The 21,328-nt window shown below is 40.0% G+C and overlaps 1 protein-coding gene across 1 annotated transcript in view; it reads left to right on the top strand.

Annotated features, from left to right (window-relative positions):
• HAPLN1 (hyaluronan and proteoglycan link protein 1) overlaps positions 1–20,866 on the top strand; it is a 34,162-nt gene extending 13,296 nt beyond the window's left edge. The window contains exons 3-5 of the mRNA XM_059416657.1: positions 9,245–9,616; positions 18,014–18,316; positions 20,366–20,866. Coding sequence (XP_059272640.1) covers positions 9,245–9,616; positions 18,014–18,316; positions 20,366–20,655 — 965 coding nt within the window. The 3' untranslated portion in view covers positions 20,656–20,866. The remainder of the gene's footprint in view (positions 1–9,244; positions 9,617–18,013; positions 18,317–20,365) is intronic.
• Positions 20,867–21,328: the final 462 nt, after the last annotated feature.

The following is a 21,328-nucleotide window of genomic DNA, read 5'->3' as shown; positions in this document are numbered from 1 at the left end:
ACCTCTGAAAAAAGAGATTTTTAAAGAGTGTTCAGTGGACTGCCTACAGCTGCTTGGAGGCTCTAGATGCCTGTTTCAAGCAAAGAAGCTCACCTTTGATCAGATTTATGTGGCAGACTTTTGTCTAAGACATCCTGTAGGAAGAAAAAGTTCCACCGTCCCAGAAAACAAAAACAAAACAAGCAAACAACAACAAAAAAAACCCACCTTAAAAAAAAAAAAAAAAAAAAAAGTGTCCTAGATCAAACCTGTAGGCTCTAAAACGATGGTAACATTTATTCTTATTTTTTACGATGAATTATGGATAAGAGAATAACATGGTACCCATTCATGATAAACATCACTCAGAACAATACTGTATGCTGGTGTTGGGCAGTTTTCCATTACAGAAGCAAGTTAGCTCTAAGGCAAGGAAGGCAGACGGATACTGTCAATCCCTGAGAGCACGCGCCACAGCACATCACATGCTTGACTGGAAGGACACTTGCCATTTAAGGACATTGTGAAAGCCCATTTCTAAGCACTTGGGTTCAGCTGCAGATTGACAGCAGCAAGCAGGGGGCACAGATGATACCATAGTCAGAAGTGAGCCTGGGCAGGGGGCAGGAGCAGTGAGCAGTGTGGGGAGGGGTGTGTCCTTAGAGCCTCGGAGTCCAAAAGGCAAGGTCACAGATGGTGAGAAAGAGCAGTGACTTTACACCAAAGAGCAGCCTTCACTTATTTTTAGTGCAGGACTTTTCCTTTACAGTCAAAGCTAGACAGCAATCAATTCCTTGGTCAATGGTTTCTTAAAAGAAGAGGGGAAGGGCACCTGGGTGGCTCAGTGGGTTAAGCCGCTGCCCTTGGCTCTGGTCATGATCTCAGGGTCCTGGGATGGAGCCCCACATTGGACTCTCTGCTCGGCGGGGAGCCTGCTTCCTCCTCTCTCTGCCTGCTTGTGATCTCTCTCTGTCAAATAAATAAATAAAATCTGTAAAAAAAAAAAAAAAGAAGAAGAAAAAGAAGAGGGGAAATGAAGCGAAATTGGCATGCTTGAAGACATGTTTAAAGAGAAGCTTTTTATTAGCAGAGCCATAGGTCTGCAAAAAATGTAATTCTGCAATCACAACAGTATATTGGGCTGTGGCTACTGGTTTCTTGTGTATCTCTCCTGAGACACTTTTGTCAAGGCTTTGTGTTTACTTATTTGTCAGTTAAATTCCCTCAACTATTTTATTTAGTGTGAGTGTAGGTGATATATTTGCATAGTTCACATTTTTTCTAAATATCTAAGTACACACAGTGAAAATCTCCAAGAGACCTCTGCCAGATACCCACCTCACCTTCCCACAGGCTACCGAAGTCATTAGTTTCTTTCTTTTTTTTTTTTTTTTAAAGATTTTATTTATTTATTTGACAGACAGAGATCACAAGTAGGCAGAGAGGCAGGCAGAGAGAGAGAGGAGGAAGCAGGCTCTCCGCGGAGCAGACAGCCCGACGCGGGGCTCAATCCCAGAACCCTGGGATCATGACCTGAGCCGAAGGCGCCCACTGAGCCACCCAGGCGCCCCTCATTAGTTTCTTATCAATCTTTTCTCATACAGTTTAAGTAAATGTAACTGTTTCTTTTGAATTGATACAAACAGTAAGCAGCACACACACCCTTATGAGTCTTCAGGTCAGACTTTAAACTCCAGATGAGAGCAAAGGTGGTCTGAAATCCAAGCTGGTCTGAAAGCCAGATCAATAGGTCTTGACAGGAAGGACACGTGGGAAAGGGGCAAGAGGGCAGAGGGCAAGAAGGGATTCTCGCTAGAGCCCAGGTCCACTCTTCCCAAGCTGCTGAGTCCCAGAGGAGAGGCTCAGGGTCCTCCGAAGCTCAGAACAGCTGGGAAAGGAACAGAAGCTCAGTCTCTGACAGACTAAAAGCAACCAGCCCTCCAAAAGGACGCTAAAGGCTGGGTGGGGAGATAGGGTGATAGCCAGGACAACGGAAAAGGCCCTCATAAAAGTGTCTGATGCACAGCTGACTAGACCCAACAGAATCATGGCCAAACAATGGGACCTTTGGACAACTGATGAACAGCTTCAGGAAAAAAACTAGATTCATTCCTGTCTGAAGGAAACAAAATCATGATTCAGAGTTAAAGGTTAATGAGTAAGACGCTCCTTAATTTTTTCCTGAAGTATGTATTCTAGTCTAGTATAACAAGTTACAGTGAGAAACACATGTCTATGTTTCATTGTTCCTATAAAACGTTTTTGTCTTTGAGCTACAGTATGTTATAAAGTAAATGCAGCCACACCCACACCTGGTGCTGTAGGTAGCTCAGACCCCAGGGAGCCTCAGCCTGTGTCACACACAGAGACCTTGCACGCCAAGCACTACCCTGGAGTGGGAGGAACGGTGTTAACAAGGCATGGCCCAGAGACACAGGGATCATTTTCAGAAGATTCGGGTAAGCAAAGCCGTAAGGATATAAACCCATCTTGGTTGCTCATCCTCCAGCAGGTTTGGCTCCTATCTGATATTTTTGCCGTGTCTTCGCCACAAGCATTTTTGCCGCATTTTCATGGTATGATTAGTGATAAGGCAATTGTGCCATAAAAGATAAAATTATAGGGCACCTGGCTGGCTCAGTGGGTTAAAGCCTCTGCCTTCAGCTCAGGTCATGATCTCAGGGTCCTGGGATCAAGCCCTGCATTAGGCTCTCTGCTCAGCAGGGAGCCTGCTTCCTCCTCTCTCTCTCTGCATGCCTCTCTGCCTGCTTGTGATCTCTGTCAAATAATAAATAAAATCTTAAAAAAAAAAGATAAAATTATTAAAAAATTTTTAGAAAGGGGCATTCATGGGACACCTGGGTCACTCAGTCAGCTAAGCATCAGCCTTCGGCTCAGGTCATAATCCCAGAGTCCTGGGATGGAGCTCCACATCGTGCTCCATGCTCAGTGGGGAGTCTGCTTCTCCCTCTACCCCCACCTGTGCACAATCTCTACCCACCCACCCCCATGCCCATCAAGTAAATAAATAAAATGCTTTTAAAAAAGGACATTCATTTTTAAAGATATAATGAAACATGAAATATGAGTAACAAAATTAAAAACATTTTATTATGAAATACAAAATATTTAAATATGTTTAAAATGTGTGTAGAGTCATGGCAAATTTGAGCAAAGAACTAATTTTATTTTGTGGATTATACCTAAGTACTTGCCTTCAAAGTCTTTCATTCATGATATCATGACTTTTTGTGTGTGTGGATTTTATTTACGTATTTATTTATTTTGGCCTTGGTACATTTCCTTGTTCAGCAGCTTATTTTTTCTTTCCTTGATAAAATTTCCTTCTTCATTGAGAGACTTACCAGTTTCCAAACACTTGGATGCATATTTATAATTGAGCTTTTTAAAAAAAGTCTTATTTATTTTTTATATACATAGATAGAGTACATGAGTAGACTCCCTGCTGAATAGAGTGCCCCACAAGGGGCTCCATCCCAGGACCGTGGGATAATGACCCGAGCCAAAATCAAGAGCAGCTGCTTAGCCAACTGAGCCACCCAGATGCACTTGTAACTGAGCTTTGTGTTGCATTGTCGAAGTCTGCTACATTGTTGTTTGTTCTTGGCTTATAGTCGATAGACATTCCAACATTCTATGGGAAACATGGGTTCAAACTCTATGTCACTGTATGAAGGCTAAGATTTTACACAACAGAAACTGGGAGTATTGCATCAATGGAGAAATGAAACCAAACTGTCCACCAATTGATGAAACCAACAAACTGTCAAACCAAATGGGCAACCAGTTGTTTTGTTGTGTTTTGTCTTATCTTTTATTGCAAAATTGTGTACGGCCAATTATTTATGCAGCTGAAGGTTTGCAGCAAAAATGCCTGCCAGGAAGCAAGCCTCCACTGTAACTACATAGCACCAGTCTGTCTACCTGCAGGAAACTAACACCTTCCACAGTGTGAGTCTTACACATCCAAACCCACCAAGTGACAACAAATACCACAAAAATAAGGAACCAATTTTAAACCTTGTACAGTTTTCTCAAATGACTCATCATGGAGCTGACAATTGAGTCTCTGCCAACCAGGTTGGAGTGTCAGGAAGGAATTAGCTTTTCTTCAGAATGATAAAAATTCTGGTAGTTGCACAACACTGTGAAGGTAATTAATACCACTGAATTCTACACTTAAAAATGGTTAAAATGGCAAATTTTATGTTACATACATTTTCATCACAATAAAAAAAATTCAAATGATGTTTGTAGAGTTTTTTTTTTTCCCCCCTTGGGAGAGTAATATTTTTTAATGTCCTTATTTAGTCATCTTAAATATATTGCCCACTTTTGTCTTGTTTTGTGTTTTACATTTTATTAGTCTAGGAAATCCAAAGTCATGACCCTACTTCATCTATACCCCAATGAGAAAGTAACTAATGCTAAGACTGGTTATTTTGCACAATCCACAATTCACTGTAAAAAGACAAACTTCAATCTGTAACACCTTTTTTTTCTGTCATATGTATTTCTTCGGCAATGAACTGCCATAAAAAAATTACTATACTTTTAAAAGAACTAAGAAAAATAGGTAATAATCCAATCCATGGGATGCCTGGGTGGTTCAGTCGGTTAAGCCGCTGTCTTCGGCTCAAGTCATGATCCCAGAGTCCAGGGATCAAGTCCTGCATTGGGCTCCTTGCTCGGCAGGGAGCCTGCTTCTCCACCTCTGCCTGCTGCTTTGCCTGCTTGTGCGTGCACTCACTCGCTCTCTCTCTCTCTCTCTCTCTCTGACAAATAAATAAATAAATAAATAAAATCTTTTAAAAAAATCCAATACCATATTTCTACATTGTTTTTCTGCAACGAATTAATTGCTTGTGATCTCTTGTTTGCAAGAGATCATCTAAATGACACAGCAATAAGAAGATGAGTTGTTTGGTCATGGATTTGCTTTCATAATTTGGTGAAATTGAATGATGTCCCCTGGATTTCACAGCAGAATTCGTAAAATAATCATGAGGCCCTGCTGTTTCCCCTGGAGACAACTGTGGTCTTTGAAGGGCATCAAATCTTTCAAGTCACTGTCATTGATACTCACTAATAGAAATATGAAATTTCTGTGACTTACAAATTAAACTTTAAAAAAAATCCAGTCCTTCCAAAAGAAGCATATGTATGCTGCCTAGTTTTATGTATTCTTTCATACTTTTTATTAAAATTTTAAAAAAAGCACAAGAATTCTTATTCTGATGATCAAGGTTTATTTTTAGCTTTTACATTTTATTTGCTTTGCAACTGCCTGTTGATCAAACAGGTTGATTTAAACGTTAATTTCAAACCACTTAGGTTTTCGCAGTCAAGGATGAAATTCAAGGCTTACTAGGCAAGCCAGGTGCAAAGTTGGACAATTGGGTGCAAAGTTGGTCAGTCAAGCACTCATGCTCCATCCCCTTTCCTGCTCTTTGTCCCTGCCCTCTCACCTCTCCAGCTGATGTGTTTCCTGGCTCACCCTCAGGAGGTTGAGGCTCACCCTCTCACCCCACCACCTGCCATGATAAGCCTGACAAAAATCCCAAAAAGTCAATATTTTCATGAGGCAGACCAGTCAGTGAAACACCCAGAGCTCCTGACTCACAGGCCAGTGCTCTCTCCTATATCTTTTTTGTTCTGCAACAGGTCACTCTCACCAAAATGCTCAGTGCTTTATGATCTGCAGTGCCGATCTTCTAAAAACAAGCAAACTAACAAAAAGCATTGTTCTCAATGCCATGCTGGTGGTTTAGATTAATGAACACTAATGACCCTCAGTCACCTGATGTGTTACACATTACACTTCTTTCTTAACCTTCCAGCCATGGACTTCTGGCATTGATTACCTCCATGCCACAGCCTCCCCACCCCCCCCCCCCCCAAAAACTAAGAATTGCAGAATTTAAGACATTCTGGCAGGCTTGTTAGAAAAATTACTTTGTGGGAGATCAGTAGATCTTTGGTATCTGCTCTATTCTCAATATTATACCACATCTACTCACAATGTTGGATTATAAGCAAATAGTACCTAAAAAAATTAGAAGCGTACACTTCTAAAATACTACAAGATGATATGTAGGTAACCACATGAAAAAAAAAATTTAGAAGTCTCAGTCCCTTATACAAGAGTTTTGATCTTTGCTTTCACTCTTTAATTTATGAAGCACTCAGACCTTGTATTCATTCTGGAACACCTGATGATTATGTGAAAACACAGAATAATTTCTATGTCTCCTTTATCATACAGGTGGCATTTTATGTATTTTTTCAGCCCACATGGTTCAAAGCTTTATAAGTAAGTGGAGTTAATGTAGGCCAAAATTATGCTCAGTGTCAGGTGGTATCATATTTGAGAAAAACTGGGAGATGTACGCAGTAGGAACAGTTAACGGTGAGTGCACACTTACTTTTGATTAGACCTGACTGTGAGTGCCCCACATGTCTAAGAGGTCAGGGAGACAAGCTAGATATTACTATCCCTAATTCACAGGTAAAGAAATGAAAGCTTAGGGGGTGCCTGGGTGGCTCAGTGGGTTAAAGCCTCTGCTTCAGCTCAGGTCATGATCCCAGGGTCCTGGGATGGAGCCCCGCATCAGGCTCTCTGCTCAGCATGGAGCCTGACCCCACCCCCGCCTGCCTCTCTGCCTACTTGTGATCTCTGTCAGATAAATAAATAAAATCTTTTTTAAAAAAACGAAAGAAAGAAAGAAATGAGAACTTAGAGCTTGCACAGCTTGCTCAAGGCTACAGGGCTATTAATCAAGGAGGTGCGGTTATAACAAGGTATCACATCACAACCCTTATTCCTAACTACTGTAATATCCCTTGTCCCTGTGGATTTGGACATTAGCTTTGACTTGAAAGTAAAAATCTTGTGAGAGTCATGAAACTGCAGCCTCCTATAGCCCTGTGTCAGGTCTCAGCTCAAGCCTTGGCAGGGGAAGCTCACCGCCCAACTGTCCTTCCAGGCACCCGGGTAGGACATGTTCCCTACAACCCTCAGGCATTGCTGAGCGGTCTACAGCACTTTCCTCCCTGCCCCCCGGAAAGAGGACACGTGTGGATGCAGCAGTTAGGGATATTGTAGGGGGAAGATAACAGGTAGGGGAGCTACCTATGTATCTACCAATATAGAACTAATCTATATTGGAGAGATTTAATACCTTTCAACCCTTATGATTCTATGATCCTAAATAAAAAGATAATAAAACCTAAAGGAAATGCTTAATGAACTGGATTTAGGATTCATTTTAATTAAGCCATTATCCTCTTACTTACTATCTATTCCAAGAGGGGGGGGCATTAATGGCTTTGTTAAACTTTTCAGTTTCTGCGGATTGGGGCTGACTTATAAATGAAATATGGTCATTTTAAAATGGTCATTCTGGGGTGCCTGAGTGGCTCAGTTGGTTAAGTGACTCTCCTCAGCTCTGGTTGTGATCTGGCGTCCCGGGATCCAGTCCTGCATCGGGCTCCCTGCTCAGTGGGGAATCTGCTTCTCCCTCTGACCTTCCTATGTCTTGTGCCCTCCCTCATTCTCTCTCTCTCTCTCTCTCATAAATAAATAAATAAATAAACAAATCTTTTGAAAAAATACTCATTCTGATCAATATGTTAAAATTATAACCACTAGGGCGCCTGGGTGGCTCAGTGGGTTAAGCCGCTGCCTTCGGCTCAGGTTATGATCTCAGGGTCCTGGGATCGAGCCCCGCATCAGGCTCTCTGCTCAGCAGGGAGCCTGCTTCCCTTCCTCTCTCTCTGCCTGCCTCTCTGCCTACTTGTGATCTCTGTCAGTCAAATAAATAAATAAAGTCTTAAAAAAAAAAAAAAGTATAACCACTGTGTCTCTCTTTGGACACTTTTTATTTTGAAATCTGAATTCTGTGTATGCCGTTAAATAAGTAAGTTATGGGATCTGTCTGGAGGTGAGTGGGTACTCTTTCTGACCTGTGCATCCTAAATGATTCACAGCTGAGATTTAACGCAGTCCCTACTTGCCTCAGGCAGGAAGGGCAGCAGAGGTTCATGCAAAGCAGTTTTTGGCAAACTTCAAAAGTTGTGTGTAGATGAGAAGGTATGTCTGTGTCCAAGAGTTTTTATATTGCTTCTCATTTTCCAATCTTGCATGCCCTCAAGAGACCTTGTCAAGGTCAAAGGCACAATAAGCTCACCGGGTGGTGGGGGGAACCCCAGGGAAAGCCAAGATGTGAAAAGCATAGCTGGCTCCCTGGGGAAGGGCAGCCCCAAAGACTTGGCAGGCAGGGACCATTGCAGCGCTCTCTGGAAGGCTACCTCGGTCTTGGAGTCTGAGGAGGGAAACCAAAGGGCAAGGAAAAGAAAGGTGGGAATGAGATCTACTAGAAAACAAGGTGTATCAGAAAGCAAAGACGGGGTAGAAGGAGATTTAAGGGAACAAAGAAACAATTATTTGGTTAATCAGGAAATAAATACAACTTTGGATATACTTTCAGCATATCAGTTTTGAGGACTATATTTCAAAACCTGGAGGGATTCTTTGTTTTTTTGTTTTTTGTTTTTTGTTTTTAAGCATTGGCTAAAAATACCTCTCTGATGTCTAGTCTTTGTGTGAAAGTAAAATACATACATTGTGCGTGAAATGCTTGAGAATAGCATATCACAAGTGTATATTTGAATAGAAACCACAAATGTGAGTATATTTTCTTTGGCCAGAATAGTACAGTGAAAATTGACCACGTTGCTTTATAATTTTGCTACAATTAAAATAAATATTTATGGTATTAGAAAGCTCAGGTGGGAAGAGAAATTTGCCTACTTTGAAATTTTTCATTTGTATTGATAAAATTCATCATAAGATTATGTCATTTCACTTGGTCTTATTTCCATATTTTTGATATTTAAATAGAGGAAAAAATAGAATTTGTTGTTAAATTATCAAACTTTGATGACTGTGGAGTTTTATATTCAGTAATTTTCAACTATTATAACTAACATCCTTCTTTTTTCCAGTGGTTTTAAAAGACATGACTACCTTGTAAGTGCCCTCTAGGTATTGAAGGTATCTTTCTATGCGGTTCAAAATATTTTACTGTTCAAGAATGCAAAGAAGCTTATCACCCAATGCTACTCTTTATCAGATACCCTGTATGGATAGCATATTTTATTTAAAAAAAAAAAAAAAAAAGCCTAAAAGCATATTTATGTTTCTTCTTTTTTAATTTTTTAATTTTTTTTTTTTTAATTTTAGCAGAAAATGGCCCCCGTCTACTTGTGGAAGCAGAACAAGCCAGGGTGTTCTCACATCGAGGTGGCAATGTTACACTGCCATGTAAATTTTATCGAGACCCTACAGCATTTGGCTCAGGAACCCACAAGATCCGAATTAAGTGGACCAAGTTAACTTCAGATTACCTCAAGGAAGTGGACGTTTTTGTTTCCATGGGATATCACAAGAAAGCCTATGGAGGCTACCAGGGTAGAGTGTTTCTGAAGGGAGGCAGTGATAATGATGCTTCTCTGGTGATCGCAGACCTCACCCTGGAGGATTATGGGAAATACAAGTGTGAGGTGATTGAAGGATTGGAAGATGATACTGCTGTGGTAGCATTAGATTTACAAGGTAGGTATCTATAAATCATTTTAAACTTGGAAATGATAATTAATCATTTTCTGTGACGAGTAATGTCTAGTGGTAACCATAGCGATTAACGCGAGAAATCAGAAGTCCATGCATAGCAGGCTTCTTTTCTTTTGTATTTTGCAGTCTGTCACTGATTCCAGCTTTCGTATTTGAAATGTACACGCAATAGTTAGACACAAAATTGAAGCTATTTGCAAGTAGGAGCGACGTGCAGTGGAACTGAATTAATAATATTTGGAAACTGCCTTATGCTATTCAAAATTGAAATCTTATGACATGGTTATTGAGAAATTTAGATTGGATGCATTTTTATTATGCTTCTAACATTATCTCAGTTTCAAAATAATGGCAACTTTTGTGAAGGACATCTGCTAACTAAAATACCAGTTATTGTATTCTATAAAGTAACTGTGAAATCTTAATTTAACAGAAAAGCACCCTCCAGGTTTATTTAAATAAATAAGTCAAGAAGTAAACTTTTTTAATGATCCAGACTCTTTTAAACACCAAATACCAAACAATATAGGCATGCTGGGGGAATTTTTTCCCCCTGAAATATGTAATCTACTCAGTAGGTTCAAAAACCAAAATGTAGAGAATGCTAAACAATAAAAAGTGTCCTCGCTGCCTAAAGTCCACCCTCTATAGACCCCACCAGTGGGGAAACTCTTCTCTGTTTCTCATGCATCTCAAAACATCTTATATTCGTGAATTTCAGTGTTTCTTTACACTGAAGGATGAATTTTTGGCTGCTTTGGTAGAATACTTTCCTTCCTTATGCGTGTAAACTAGAGGTGTGTGTTTGCTAGAAGTCCCTTTTGTAACCTAGGACAGATTTGTGCTTTTGGAAAAGCATCTGTTTGCCCCACTAGCGTATCCCTGAACAGGTGACCCTCTGAATCCCACAGAATCCCATCACACACATGGAGACTTCTCAGCTTTATGTATCTAATAAATTGCATGATGTCATAAAGTACATTTTTTGGATCTTCTCTTGTCTCTCCTTTTTCCTCTTGTCTCTCTTAGTCATAGTTCTTGGCTCTTGATTCTGAATCACCTTGTACTTTTTTTTTTTTATTGAGTCACATGAATATCTATAAACATTGGCATTATTCAAGATGAAAGAAGTGATTGGTTTAGGGAAAACAGTTAATCATCAAATATGAATGACAACCAGTTTTCTTTATCGAAGGGGCAGCAGGCAGTGGACAGACCCTCGAGCTAGTAGTACCAACCAAAACTTTCAGGTTAGTCCCAGTTCTACCAGTATGAGTTTTGAAACTGGGGAAAGTTATTTAATCCTTGTACCTGGCTTCTTCATTTATGAAAAACAGGTTGAACTACATTATTTGTTCAGTTACTTTTTCTTCTAAAATTCTGTTTCTATACCATGCCACATTTACTATCTCCCTACATTTATTTTAAAATGAAATTTTAAGTGACTAGAAAGCAGTAGAACTTTCCAGAAATAGAAGGAAACCAAAAAATAAATACAGTGAATATAAGATATCCAAACTCCGCCTGGATCCCTGCTTGCTAAGAGCTTTGAGCATGGAGCCTGCTATACTTTTGTTTAAAAAGGAAACTTACAATGTGTCAAAGGATGATGCACTCCAAGGTCAAACTGAGACTGTATTCAAGACATACTTAGAGGTGTTGAAAAGGAAATGTAAAAAGAGTAATTTTTTCTGCCTAGGCCCTTCCCCATCCCAAATCACCACATTTTCCATGCTATTGGAACACTTCCCTACCATATAACCCATTAACATATGAGCCAAGTAAATGTGTCCAAGAAACCAATTTAACTGATAAATATTTTTATAAGTGCTATTTCGGTGCCAGGAGATGTGAAGATTTCCAAATCTTGGTTCTTTTCATTCAACAGTCTGACAGGCTATTAAAGATTCTAATACACTTTCGAAAGTAAGTATTTTAAAATAAGCAGAAATTATTACATTGTAGGTCAACTACCCTTCAAATACAATAAATAAATAAAGGAAATAAGGTAGACTTGGGTTATAGAGTAAGCAGGTACAAAGCCATTGCTCTACTCCCATGCGCCCTGTTTGGTTCACCTCAGTAATCCCCCTTGACAGAGGAGACTTAGGGAGAACTCCTTTTCTATGGTAACATGGCCAGTAGTAAGAGCTAGAACTGGAATTTGCTAGCAAGAACACTGGAAGAAGCCTCTGCTTTTATCCACTCTCATCCAAGGAGGAGAAATTCTCTGTTGGAGAGAAGACCAGAGACTTCCAAAAGGTAGCAGTCTTTGTCAGTTTCTGGCTGCAGAGGATTCTTAAAGCGCCCAGAGTGACTTGGGTGATCATCTACGGGCTGTCTTTGGTCACACTGCATTAATTGGTGTGCTCATGGTGGCTCATGGTGGTTCCATTCCCCTCCCTGAAGGTAGCGTTTTTTTCTGCCTTTCTTGTGTGCGGTAGAAAGGGTAGAAGCAGTCATTAACCAGAGCACCTGCCTTGAAACAGCTAACATTTTAACCTTCGGCACACACGAATCCATTTCTGAACAAATGAAGAACATACACATCTCCCAAGAGTAAGATTCGAGTTTCACGCTGTCCCTTCCGCTCCATAGCTGTGAAGCTCTCGCACCTTACAGAAAGTTCCATTATAGCTCTCATCACGCTTTGTTTTGCAAAGTTTGCTGACTTGGCCTTCTCCACCCAGTACCTACAATCTAGTTGAGGGTGTCAGGTGCCAAGAACAAAGTTGTTCTTGTAAACTACTTGTTTACAAGATTGAATGTTGTATACAATGGATTTAAACGTTCAAAGACATAAACAAAACATGCACACCATGGACGGGCCATGGAAAGTACTGCAAAGCAAGGAACACTTGATTGGGTGAACCTGGTCCTTCCAAAGGCAGAGAGCATAAAAAAGCAAGGGAGAAGACATCACGGGTGTGAGAGAGAAACTCCTCAAGGGGAAAAATGTGAGCAGCAGGTGCTATAGACAGTCTGCATCCACATGGATTGGTTTAAGGTTCTCAGCTTGGCAATAGGATAAGATAAAAACATTTTTTATCACAGCCAATTTCAAACATTTAGAAAAACGTTATGACTCGTATACTGAATCCCAGTATACCATTGTCCAGCTTCAAAAACTACCATGATAGGGCGCCTGGGTGGCTCAGTGGGTTAAGCCACTGCCTTCGGCTCAGGTCATGATCTCATCAGGGTCCTGGGATCGAGTCCCGTATCAGGCTCTCTGCTCAGCAGGGAGCCTGCTTCTCTCTCTCTCTCTCTCTCTCTCTCAGCCTGCCTCTCCATCTGCTTGTGATATATCTCTGTCAAATAAATAAATAAAATCTTTTTAAAAAATTACCATGATAAAGACACCTTATTTATTTTTTTAAATTTATTTGACAGACAGAGATCACAAGTAGGCAGAAAGGCAGGCAGAGAGAGGAGAGGGCAGGCTTCCCGCCAAGCAGAGAGCCCCATGCGGGGCTCTATCCCAGGATCCTGAGATCATGACCTGAGCTGAAGGCAGAGGCTTTAACCCAGTGAGCCACCCAGGCACCCTAAAGACACCTTATTTTATCTCGCTTTGGATAATCCCATTTGCACTGAATAATTTTCAAGAACAACTCAGATAGCATATTATTCTATTTATGTATGCTGCAATATGAGGCAAGGATTCGTATTTTAAAATGAAATTACTAAAATAAATTTAAGATAGTTACTGTAGAATAATATTTGAAGAAGCTTGGTTGGTCTAACCTGAAGGTAGACATGGAGAGTGACTTGGTAATTTCCACATAGTCTGGGACAGATGAGCAAGGTGCCGTGATTATATACTTAAGAGTTTAAGGACCATGTGGCAAAAGAGATTTTGTGGTTAGCCCTTAATAGCTCCAACCCAGTGTTTGACTTTTTTTCATTATCAGCTACAAGCTACATTCTTACATGTGACCATTAGGCAAGTTTCAGTCAAAGTCCTCATCAGTCTGCTAATGTATGTAAATAAGGCCAAGGAAACATATCATTTTAAATGTCATGATGATGGTTTTTCAGCTGTACTTGTACAATGTTTTAAGTTATATTGGTCCTTTAATACATGCTAAATGCTATGTTCTCCAAAGAATTCCTCCAGTTAGGACAAAAGTCATTCTTCTTTAAGATGTCCAAATTATATGGTTTGTATTTATAGTACAAGATTTTATTCTGTCTTGGATTCAAACTCAACTCAACAAAATGAGAAATGTGACACTTTTTTTTTCCCAATCTCCCATTGTATTGGTTTTCTGCTAGTGACAATGGGTCTAGCTACAAAAAAATATAGTCTGAGAACTTTTAGAAATAGAAAAAAATTCAGACATGTGTAGAGCACTGAGAGGCACTAGAAGGGGCATTGAGGAAGGGAAAATTATACTCGTGGTGTCTATTACTCAAGTTACTGGAATTGACGTTAGCTTTCATATGGGCTATGGAATGAACATCCTTCAGATGTCTGAAAATTGACATTTGCCAACAACTAGGATGAACTGGACTGTGCAATTATAAATATTAAAGGGTATGTTTTCAAAATGTATTTCTATTGACTAAACCACTCACATTCTTCTCCATACGTAGATCATCTTTATTAATTTCCTTTGTCATGATGCTTACCAGCCGTTCATGGGAAAAGAGACAACTTCTGATTACATTTTGACGTATGAGGATAAAATAATCATACTTGGAAAATAATCACACGCCCTTCATTTCCACCGATGGAAGTTTACTTTGTATTTTTGTAATGCTGGATGAAAGCAATATCCATTCCCTCTATAATTCAGCTACAGGAAGTGCACATTTTTTCCACAGAGAAAGGTTTCGGCAATTACAGTCTTAGATGTTGAAATCTTAATTCGGGGGAAGTAAAGTAAGTAAATAAATAAAACACTAGCAAACATGCAGCTTCAGAAATGTCCCTGCTTGTAAGAAACATCTGATTATTGAAATGTGTGCACCAAGTGAGCACAGTATGGTGAAACTTTTACAACTTTGGCTGAGACACAGAAATAGACCTTGATTTACTTGGGATGCATTCTTTTCCATAAACATAAACATTAATTAAAATTCAAGTAAATGTTTTGAATTAATATAACAATAAGTTGGCCATTCATTCCTACAGTTGCAAAATAATGAAGTTTCAGTATTGGGTTTCATTATGACTTTTTTTTTAATAAGATTTTATTTATTTATTTGACAGACAGAGATCACAAGTAGGCAGAGAGAAGGCAGAGAGAGGGGAGAAGCAGGCTCCCTGCTGAGCGGAGAGCCTGATGATACGGGGCTCGATCCCAGAACCCTGGGACTATGACCTGAGCTGAAGGTAGAGGTTTAACCCACTGAGCCATTCAGGCGCCCCTCATTATGACTTTTTTTTTTTTTTTCATTATGACTTTAAGAAATGTTTGCATGAAGTTATGTTAAATTTGAAAGGAACTTAAATAAAAATACATTACACTGAATTTGGAACTGAATCAATCATGGTTAACATTCAACGATTAATCAAGAACTACTCAAGAAAATTTTTTCCTAATTCCCACGAGAGTCCACCAAATACCACCACAGTGAATTTAAAACCAGAAAGGCCATCTAAGTCTTAAAAACCATTGTAAATTAAAATATTCGACAGTCTCCACTATTCCCTTCTTGAGACATTTGGGAAACGGACTCCAACCCAAATGGTTTCTCCCTCCAGACTGAAACACTTTGAGATTTTTCTCTCACTTGGGGTCTAGCTGCCAAGGAAATCTTTCTTGGATAAATTAAAATTTTTCTTTTCGTTGGCATTGCTGGGATTCTGAGGAAAGAGGATGAAAGGCATGAGGGGACAGGGAGAGCTATAGCAGCTCCTTCCCAGCCCTAACTGGGTTCTTAGCTGGATGCCTGGAAATAGCTCTTCTTCGATAGAACCATCTCAGGCTCCCCCCAACCCCCGTCACTGCAGGGGGCAGTGGCAACTGAGAGAGTCTTTTTCTCCTTCCTTTTGGCTCTGATTCAACTTACAGATCCCTCAGCCAAGAACCTGAGAAGGCAGGATGAGATCAGGAAGCCTTCCTGGATCCCTGCCTCTAGGGAACATTGCCAGTTGGACCGTCCTAGAGGGACAAACGTGTCCTGCAGAGGCCTTGGGTGGACACGACTGGATTTAGGCTATTGAAATTTCTTCTTGTAGAGTTTTCCAAGACAATTTATAAAAGAAAACATTTCCTGTGTCCTGGTTACACGATTAGTGAATTGTATATTCATCTTGAACAGGGTCTGCGGTCTCATAAAACAGCACTTGTGATAGAACTCACCCATTACTGTGTCAGTGGGACAATTTATTATATTCCACAAGTTAAAGCATTAATTATTTCTAATTATAACCAAAAATCCAAGGCAAGGCCTTAAATAGCCATTCTGAATTAATTGTCTTTTCTGGGAAGACATTTTGAGGCAGGAGTCCTTCTGAAAGTCCAGCAAATGATACAAGTTTGCTTTCTGATGACGTAATTCTTATCATTGAAAGAAAATGCACAGAAAGTTAGGAGATGGCTCAATCATCTCCAGTGATTATCTGACCCAAAGAAGGCTTTGGGGAAGCCACTGTATCTTCCCAGGCAAAGTCAAGTCACACTGTTCATATTTGTTAAGGGTTTTTGCCCTCTCAAATATTTAACTTAATTCTTTGGCATTAACTCCACCGATATTTATTCTGTATCTGCCTTGTACAAGACAAGCTTTGAGAAGGGTTTTTTTTTTTTTTCCTATTTGCGAGAAAAATGTTTTTAAAAACTCGTTTCAATTTACAACATATGAATATGGACGCTGAAGAATTATTTTTAAACAAAAGTTCTCATTTTTATTGTGCATACAGAACAGAATAAAAAATAAGATCAAAGGCTACAATTTAAAGTTGAAATGGATAACAGAGCCAGGATACCCTCAATGGAGTATGGAGTGAGGTATGCTCCACTGTAAAGAATTGGCTTATTAATATGAAATAAAGCTGCTTAATTAGGTTTTTGTTAAATATGTAAAATGATTTTTTCAGTTTCTCTAAGTAAGAAACCCCCTAAGTGAAAGTTACTTAGATAAGTAAGTTTTTAGGAGCATATATAAAATAATGTATCTAATTTGAATCACTTGTTACCATGTTTGTTTACACATTTAAAAGGCTGGCCTGGGCACCCGGGTGGCTTAGTTCTTAAGTAACTGCCTTCACTCAGTCATGATCCCAGGGTCCTGGGATCCAGCCTCACATGGGGCTCCCTGCTCAGCAGGAAGCCTGCTTCTCCCTCTCCTCTCTGCTTGTGTTCCCTCTCTCGCTGTGCCTCTCTCTGTCAAATAAATAAATAAAATCTAAAAAAAGAAAAAAAAAAGAAAATGAAGAAATGAATCATAAATAAATAAATAAAAATAAAAGGCTGTTTAAGTGGGGCACCTGGATGGCTCAGTTGGTTAAGCATCCAACTCTTGATTTCGGCTCAGGTCATTATCTCAGGGTCTGGGATCAAGCCCTGAGCTGGCTCTACACTCTGTGCCATAGAATCTGCTTGAGATTCCCTCTCTCCCTCTCCTTTTGCTCCTACCCCCAAGGCACTCTCTCCCCAAATAAATAAATAAAATCTTTTTAAAAATAAGTGAAAAAAAAAAAAAAAGGCTATCCTAAGCTAATTACTAATTATATAACTACTAACAAAAAACATGCAAATTCTGATAAATTCCTTCTCTCTGAGCACTATTTCTATATCTTCCCCCATTATCAATATTCAATATTGACTTTTTCCTAGCTGCAAAGGACTCAGTAGTAATCCATTTTAAAGTTATTAACAGAAGTAGTAGAAGGTAAATTCTCAAGGAAGCTATCTGAAAAATATAACCCATGGGTGAATCATTCCAAAAAGGTGAATGTTAAAGTTTGAATTGAACTCTTAAGTGAAAGGGTAATTCACTGAAGTCATCAAACCACATACCTTAACTGTGAAATGCTCAGAGCTGAGAGGCTGTTTGTAGGGGAAAGGGACCACGAGAAATCCCTGCAAGCTGACCAAAAACTGTAACTTCATCTGATGGAGACTGTATTCTGTTTTCACCATTCAAGTGACATTTGCTCATGATTGTTACTTTCTTTTTTTTTTTTTTTTTTTTAAAGATTTTATTTATTTATTTGACAGACAGAGATCACAAGTAGGCAGAGAGGCAGGCAGAGAGAGAGAGGGAAGCAGGCTCCCTGCTGAGCAGAAAGCCCGATGCGGGACTCGATCCCAGGACCCTGAGATCATGACCTGAGCCGAAGGCAGCGGCTTAACCCACTGAGCCACCCAGGCGCCCGATTGTTACTTTCTGTACCACTAATCCCTTGGTCTCTCCTTTGGACAGGTGTGGTATTCCCTTACTTCCCACGACTCGGGCGCTACAATCTCAATTTCCACGAGGCACAGCAGGCGTGTCTGGACCAGGATGCTGTGATTGCCTCCTTTGACCAGCTTTACGATGCCTGGCGGGGCGGGCTAGACTGGTGCAACGCCGGCTGGCTCAGCGACGGGTCTGTGCAGTACCCCATCACGAAGCCCAGAGAGCCTTGCGGGGGCCAAAACACGGTGCCTGGTGTCAGGAACTACGGGTTTTGGGATAAAGACAAAAGCAGATATGATGTTTTCTGTTTTACATCTAACTTCAATGGTAAGCTATTAAGCTCTTCAGTAATAGTAAGATATCACTGCCTTCTTTCCTGTCCTGGGGATCAAAACGTACTATAACACCACACTCAATCTTTAATCTTACATGCTTTGATGTATTGCCCTGAGTTAGAAAAGATGAAAAGTTCTTTAATGTCATAATTAAAAAAAAAATTCACCTGAGCAAAAATGTCCATTTCCACTACTCCTAGGTATTATTGCATCTGACTGTAATTATAAAATGGTTTAAGTTGAGATATTCTACAGGGTCTGTTATTGAACAGACAATAGAGTATAATAGAGATGTGTGCCATGGGCTACAGATCTCTAATTGAAGGGAGAGTAGCCTCTCTGTCACACTCTAAATTACAAAGTCAATTATGTTCACAGTTGATCAGTAAAACTCACAATAATGAGAGAGCTCAGAGTAAAGAGGACTTTGCAAAACAAAAACAAAAGCCCGACAACAGTAAGAAACAAAAAAAGTAGCAATGACACTGGAGACAAAAGCAGAAGAGATACACGGGTTGTTTCTGTGTTGTTGATGGTAAGTCTGTTGCCTTCAGTGTAACTCCCAACCCAGTCTTCCCCATCCAGAACCAGCTACACAATTTGTGGGACCTATTGCAGAATGAAAATGTGGGTTCAAAATTTATGCTCAAAATTCATGTTCATATTTATTTTCAAAATTTATGGTCATAATTATGTTCAAAAATTATGCATTTTAATATGGTGACAGAAGTACATTCAACATACATGGAGCCCTGTGTAACTGCACAGGTCACACGCCCATAAAGCAAACCCTGGCCCCATCATTTTCTATGTTAGTTCCCTGGCAACATGCTTTGGGAAAAACAGCGAGGGATCATGGATGAACCAACTTTCTGTAAAGGGCCAGATAAATATTTTTGGCTTTTGTGGGCCGCACAGTCTTGTTGTAACTACTCAGTGTAGTTTTATACGTTGTAATGCAAAACAGCCACAGATAGTATGAAAAGGAAGGGTATGCCTGTGTTTCAATACAACTTCTGGTGACCCGTGTGCAGTAGTGTGCGGACCTCTGGTATAGATGACAGAGTCAACCTTCTAACTCATGCTCTGGTGGCCTCCACCTTTCCTCCAAATCACACTGTCTTAGTCTCACCCGAAAGAACAGGCAAGCATTAATTTATACTGCAGGAAGTTATATGTAATGGAGGGCGAGGAGATGTCCCACTACAATGGGTAATCAGGTAAGAGAGTCTGATTATATTCCACTGAGACTCAAAGTCTGAGAAAATCTTCCGCGTAGCATTTCAGCCAATTGATGTCCTACTTTATACATTGTATGCATATTTAATATACACTGAAGGTATTTCAGTAATTAACTTTATTCAATGAGTGGCTAAGATTAATCCGCTCTTTCTTGTGCAATCAAGAAATGGTTAGGTGTCAGAGCTCCCACTGAATACATAAATTCATCCTCTTTGCTAGTAACTGAACAGACTCGGTTCACATTCTGAGTTCGCATTATTTATGGCAAGTGACTTCCTGTATTTTTTGCATTTTCATACTGTAGTCTTTGAATCAGAATAATGTCTTATTGATACCTGTAATGAAAAGGACTTGAGGGCTTTTGATTTTTTTTTAAATGGACTTTTATGTCAGGAATGTTTTTTGATCTTTTCACATTCAAATTTTGCCTCTCCAGAAACTTGTGCTAGGGTTCAGTCTTGTACAGCTAGAATTTAAATAGCTCTTCCTTTTAACATGGAATTCTGTCTTCTGTGGTGCTACAGAAGGGCCCTTTTAGTCACTAATTAGCTAACAGAAAGTGCATCTGTCATTTCCCTTCTCGGTTTCAAAGCTCTAAAAGGGCACGTCTGAACTCATATTAAGGGACAAGGAAAAAACTAATTTAATGGAGAATGACCCGGGGGGCGCTACGTTTAACCCACAACCCTGCATCGCTCTATCTCCCCCTTCCATGGGGAACACTTCCGTTTGGGCTGCTTCCATCTCTGGGCGGCTCAGCAGCAGACCGACGCATGACTCTCTCCCCTTCTCTCCGCAGGCCGGTTTTACTACCTGATCCACCCCACCAAGCTGACCTACGACGAAGCGGTGCAAGCTTGTCTCAACGACGGTGCTCAGATCGCAAAAGTGGGCCAGATCTTCGCAGCCTGGAAACTTCTGGGATACGACCGCTGCGATGCGGGCTGGCTGGCGGATGGCAGCGTCCGCTACCCCATCTCTCGGCCGAGGAGGCGCTGCAGTCCCACGGAGGCTGCCGTGCGCTTCGTGGGGTTCCCAGATAAAAAGCATAAGCTGTATGGTGTCTACTGCTTCAGAGCATACAACTGAGTGTGCCCCTAGAGCACATCAGTTTTAAAGTCATTAAGAACATGTGAAAGGTTTTTTGGTTTTTTTTTGTTTGGGTTTGGTTTTTTTGTTTGTTTGTTTGTTTGTTTGTTTTTTCAATACGAACTCGTGCAAGTTACCAAAACTGTGATAACCCTTTTTTACTTACTGGAAAGAGTCATTTTCATAAAGACCAATTCATGAATTTGTTTTTGTAAAGCTATCATTCAATATATATTATAAATTAATATAATTTTAAGGGAAGCGCTAGATAAGGAGGCTTTAGAGCCAAATTGTTTAGGCTACATCATCCCGGTGAAGTACCCTTTCATGAACGGGGCACGCAATAGCTTGAGGGTTGTGAGGGTGACGTTAAGGAAAGTGCAGCTACTCAGAGCAGCAGCTTCCACAAGCACAAATTTTACACATTTGTACAATTTTGAAATGCACTACAACCTACAGATTAGAGCAACGGATTTGAAATACAGGCTTCTTTACAGAAACTGAGATTCCGAGGGGTTGCACAAAACTCAGTTTCACAAGGGAACAATCTACACTTTTCTAAAATATGTTATTTCAAGTCTCCAATAAACAGAACGTTTTAGTCTTTAAAATCCTGCCTTTTTGACAAAAAAAAAAAAAAAAAAAAAAAAAAAAAAAAAAAAAAAAAAAAAAA

The sequence above is a fragment of the Mustela nigripes genome, chromosome 12, assembly GCF_022355385.1.
Source record: "Mustela nigripes isolate SB6536 chromosome 12, MUSNIG.SB6536, whole genome shotgun sequence".
NCBI classification, from domain to species: Eukaryota; Metazoa; Chordata; class Mammalia; order Carnivora; family Mustelidae; genus Mustela; species Mustela nigripes.
This window is presented reverse-complemented; position numbering and strand designations above follow the sequence as displayed.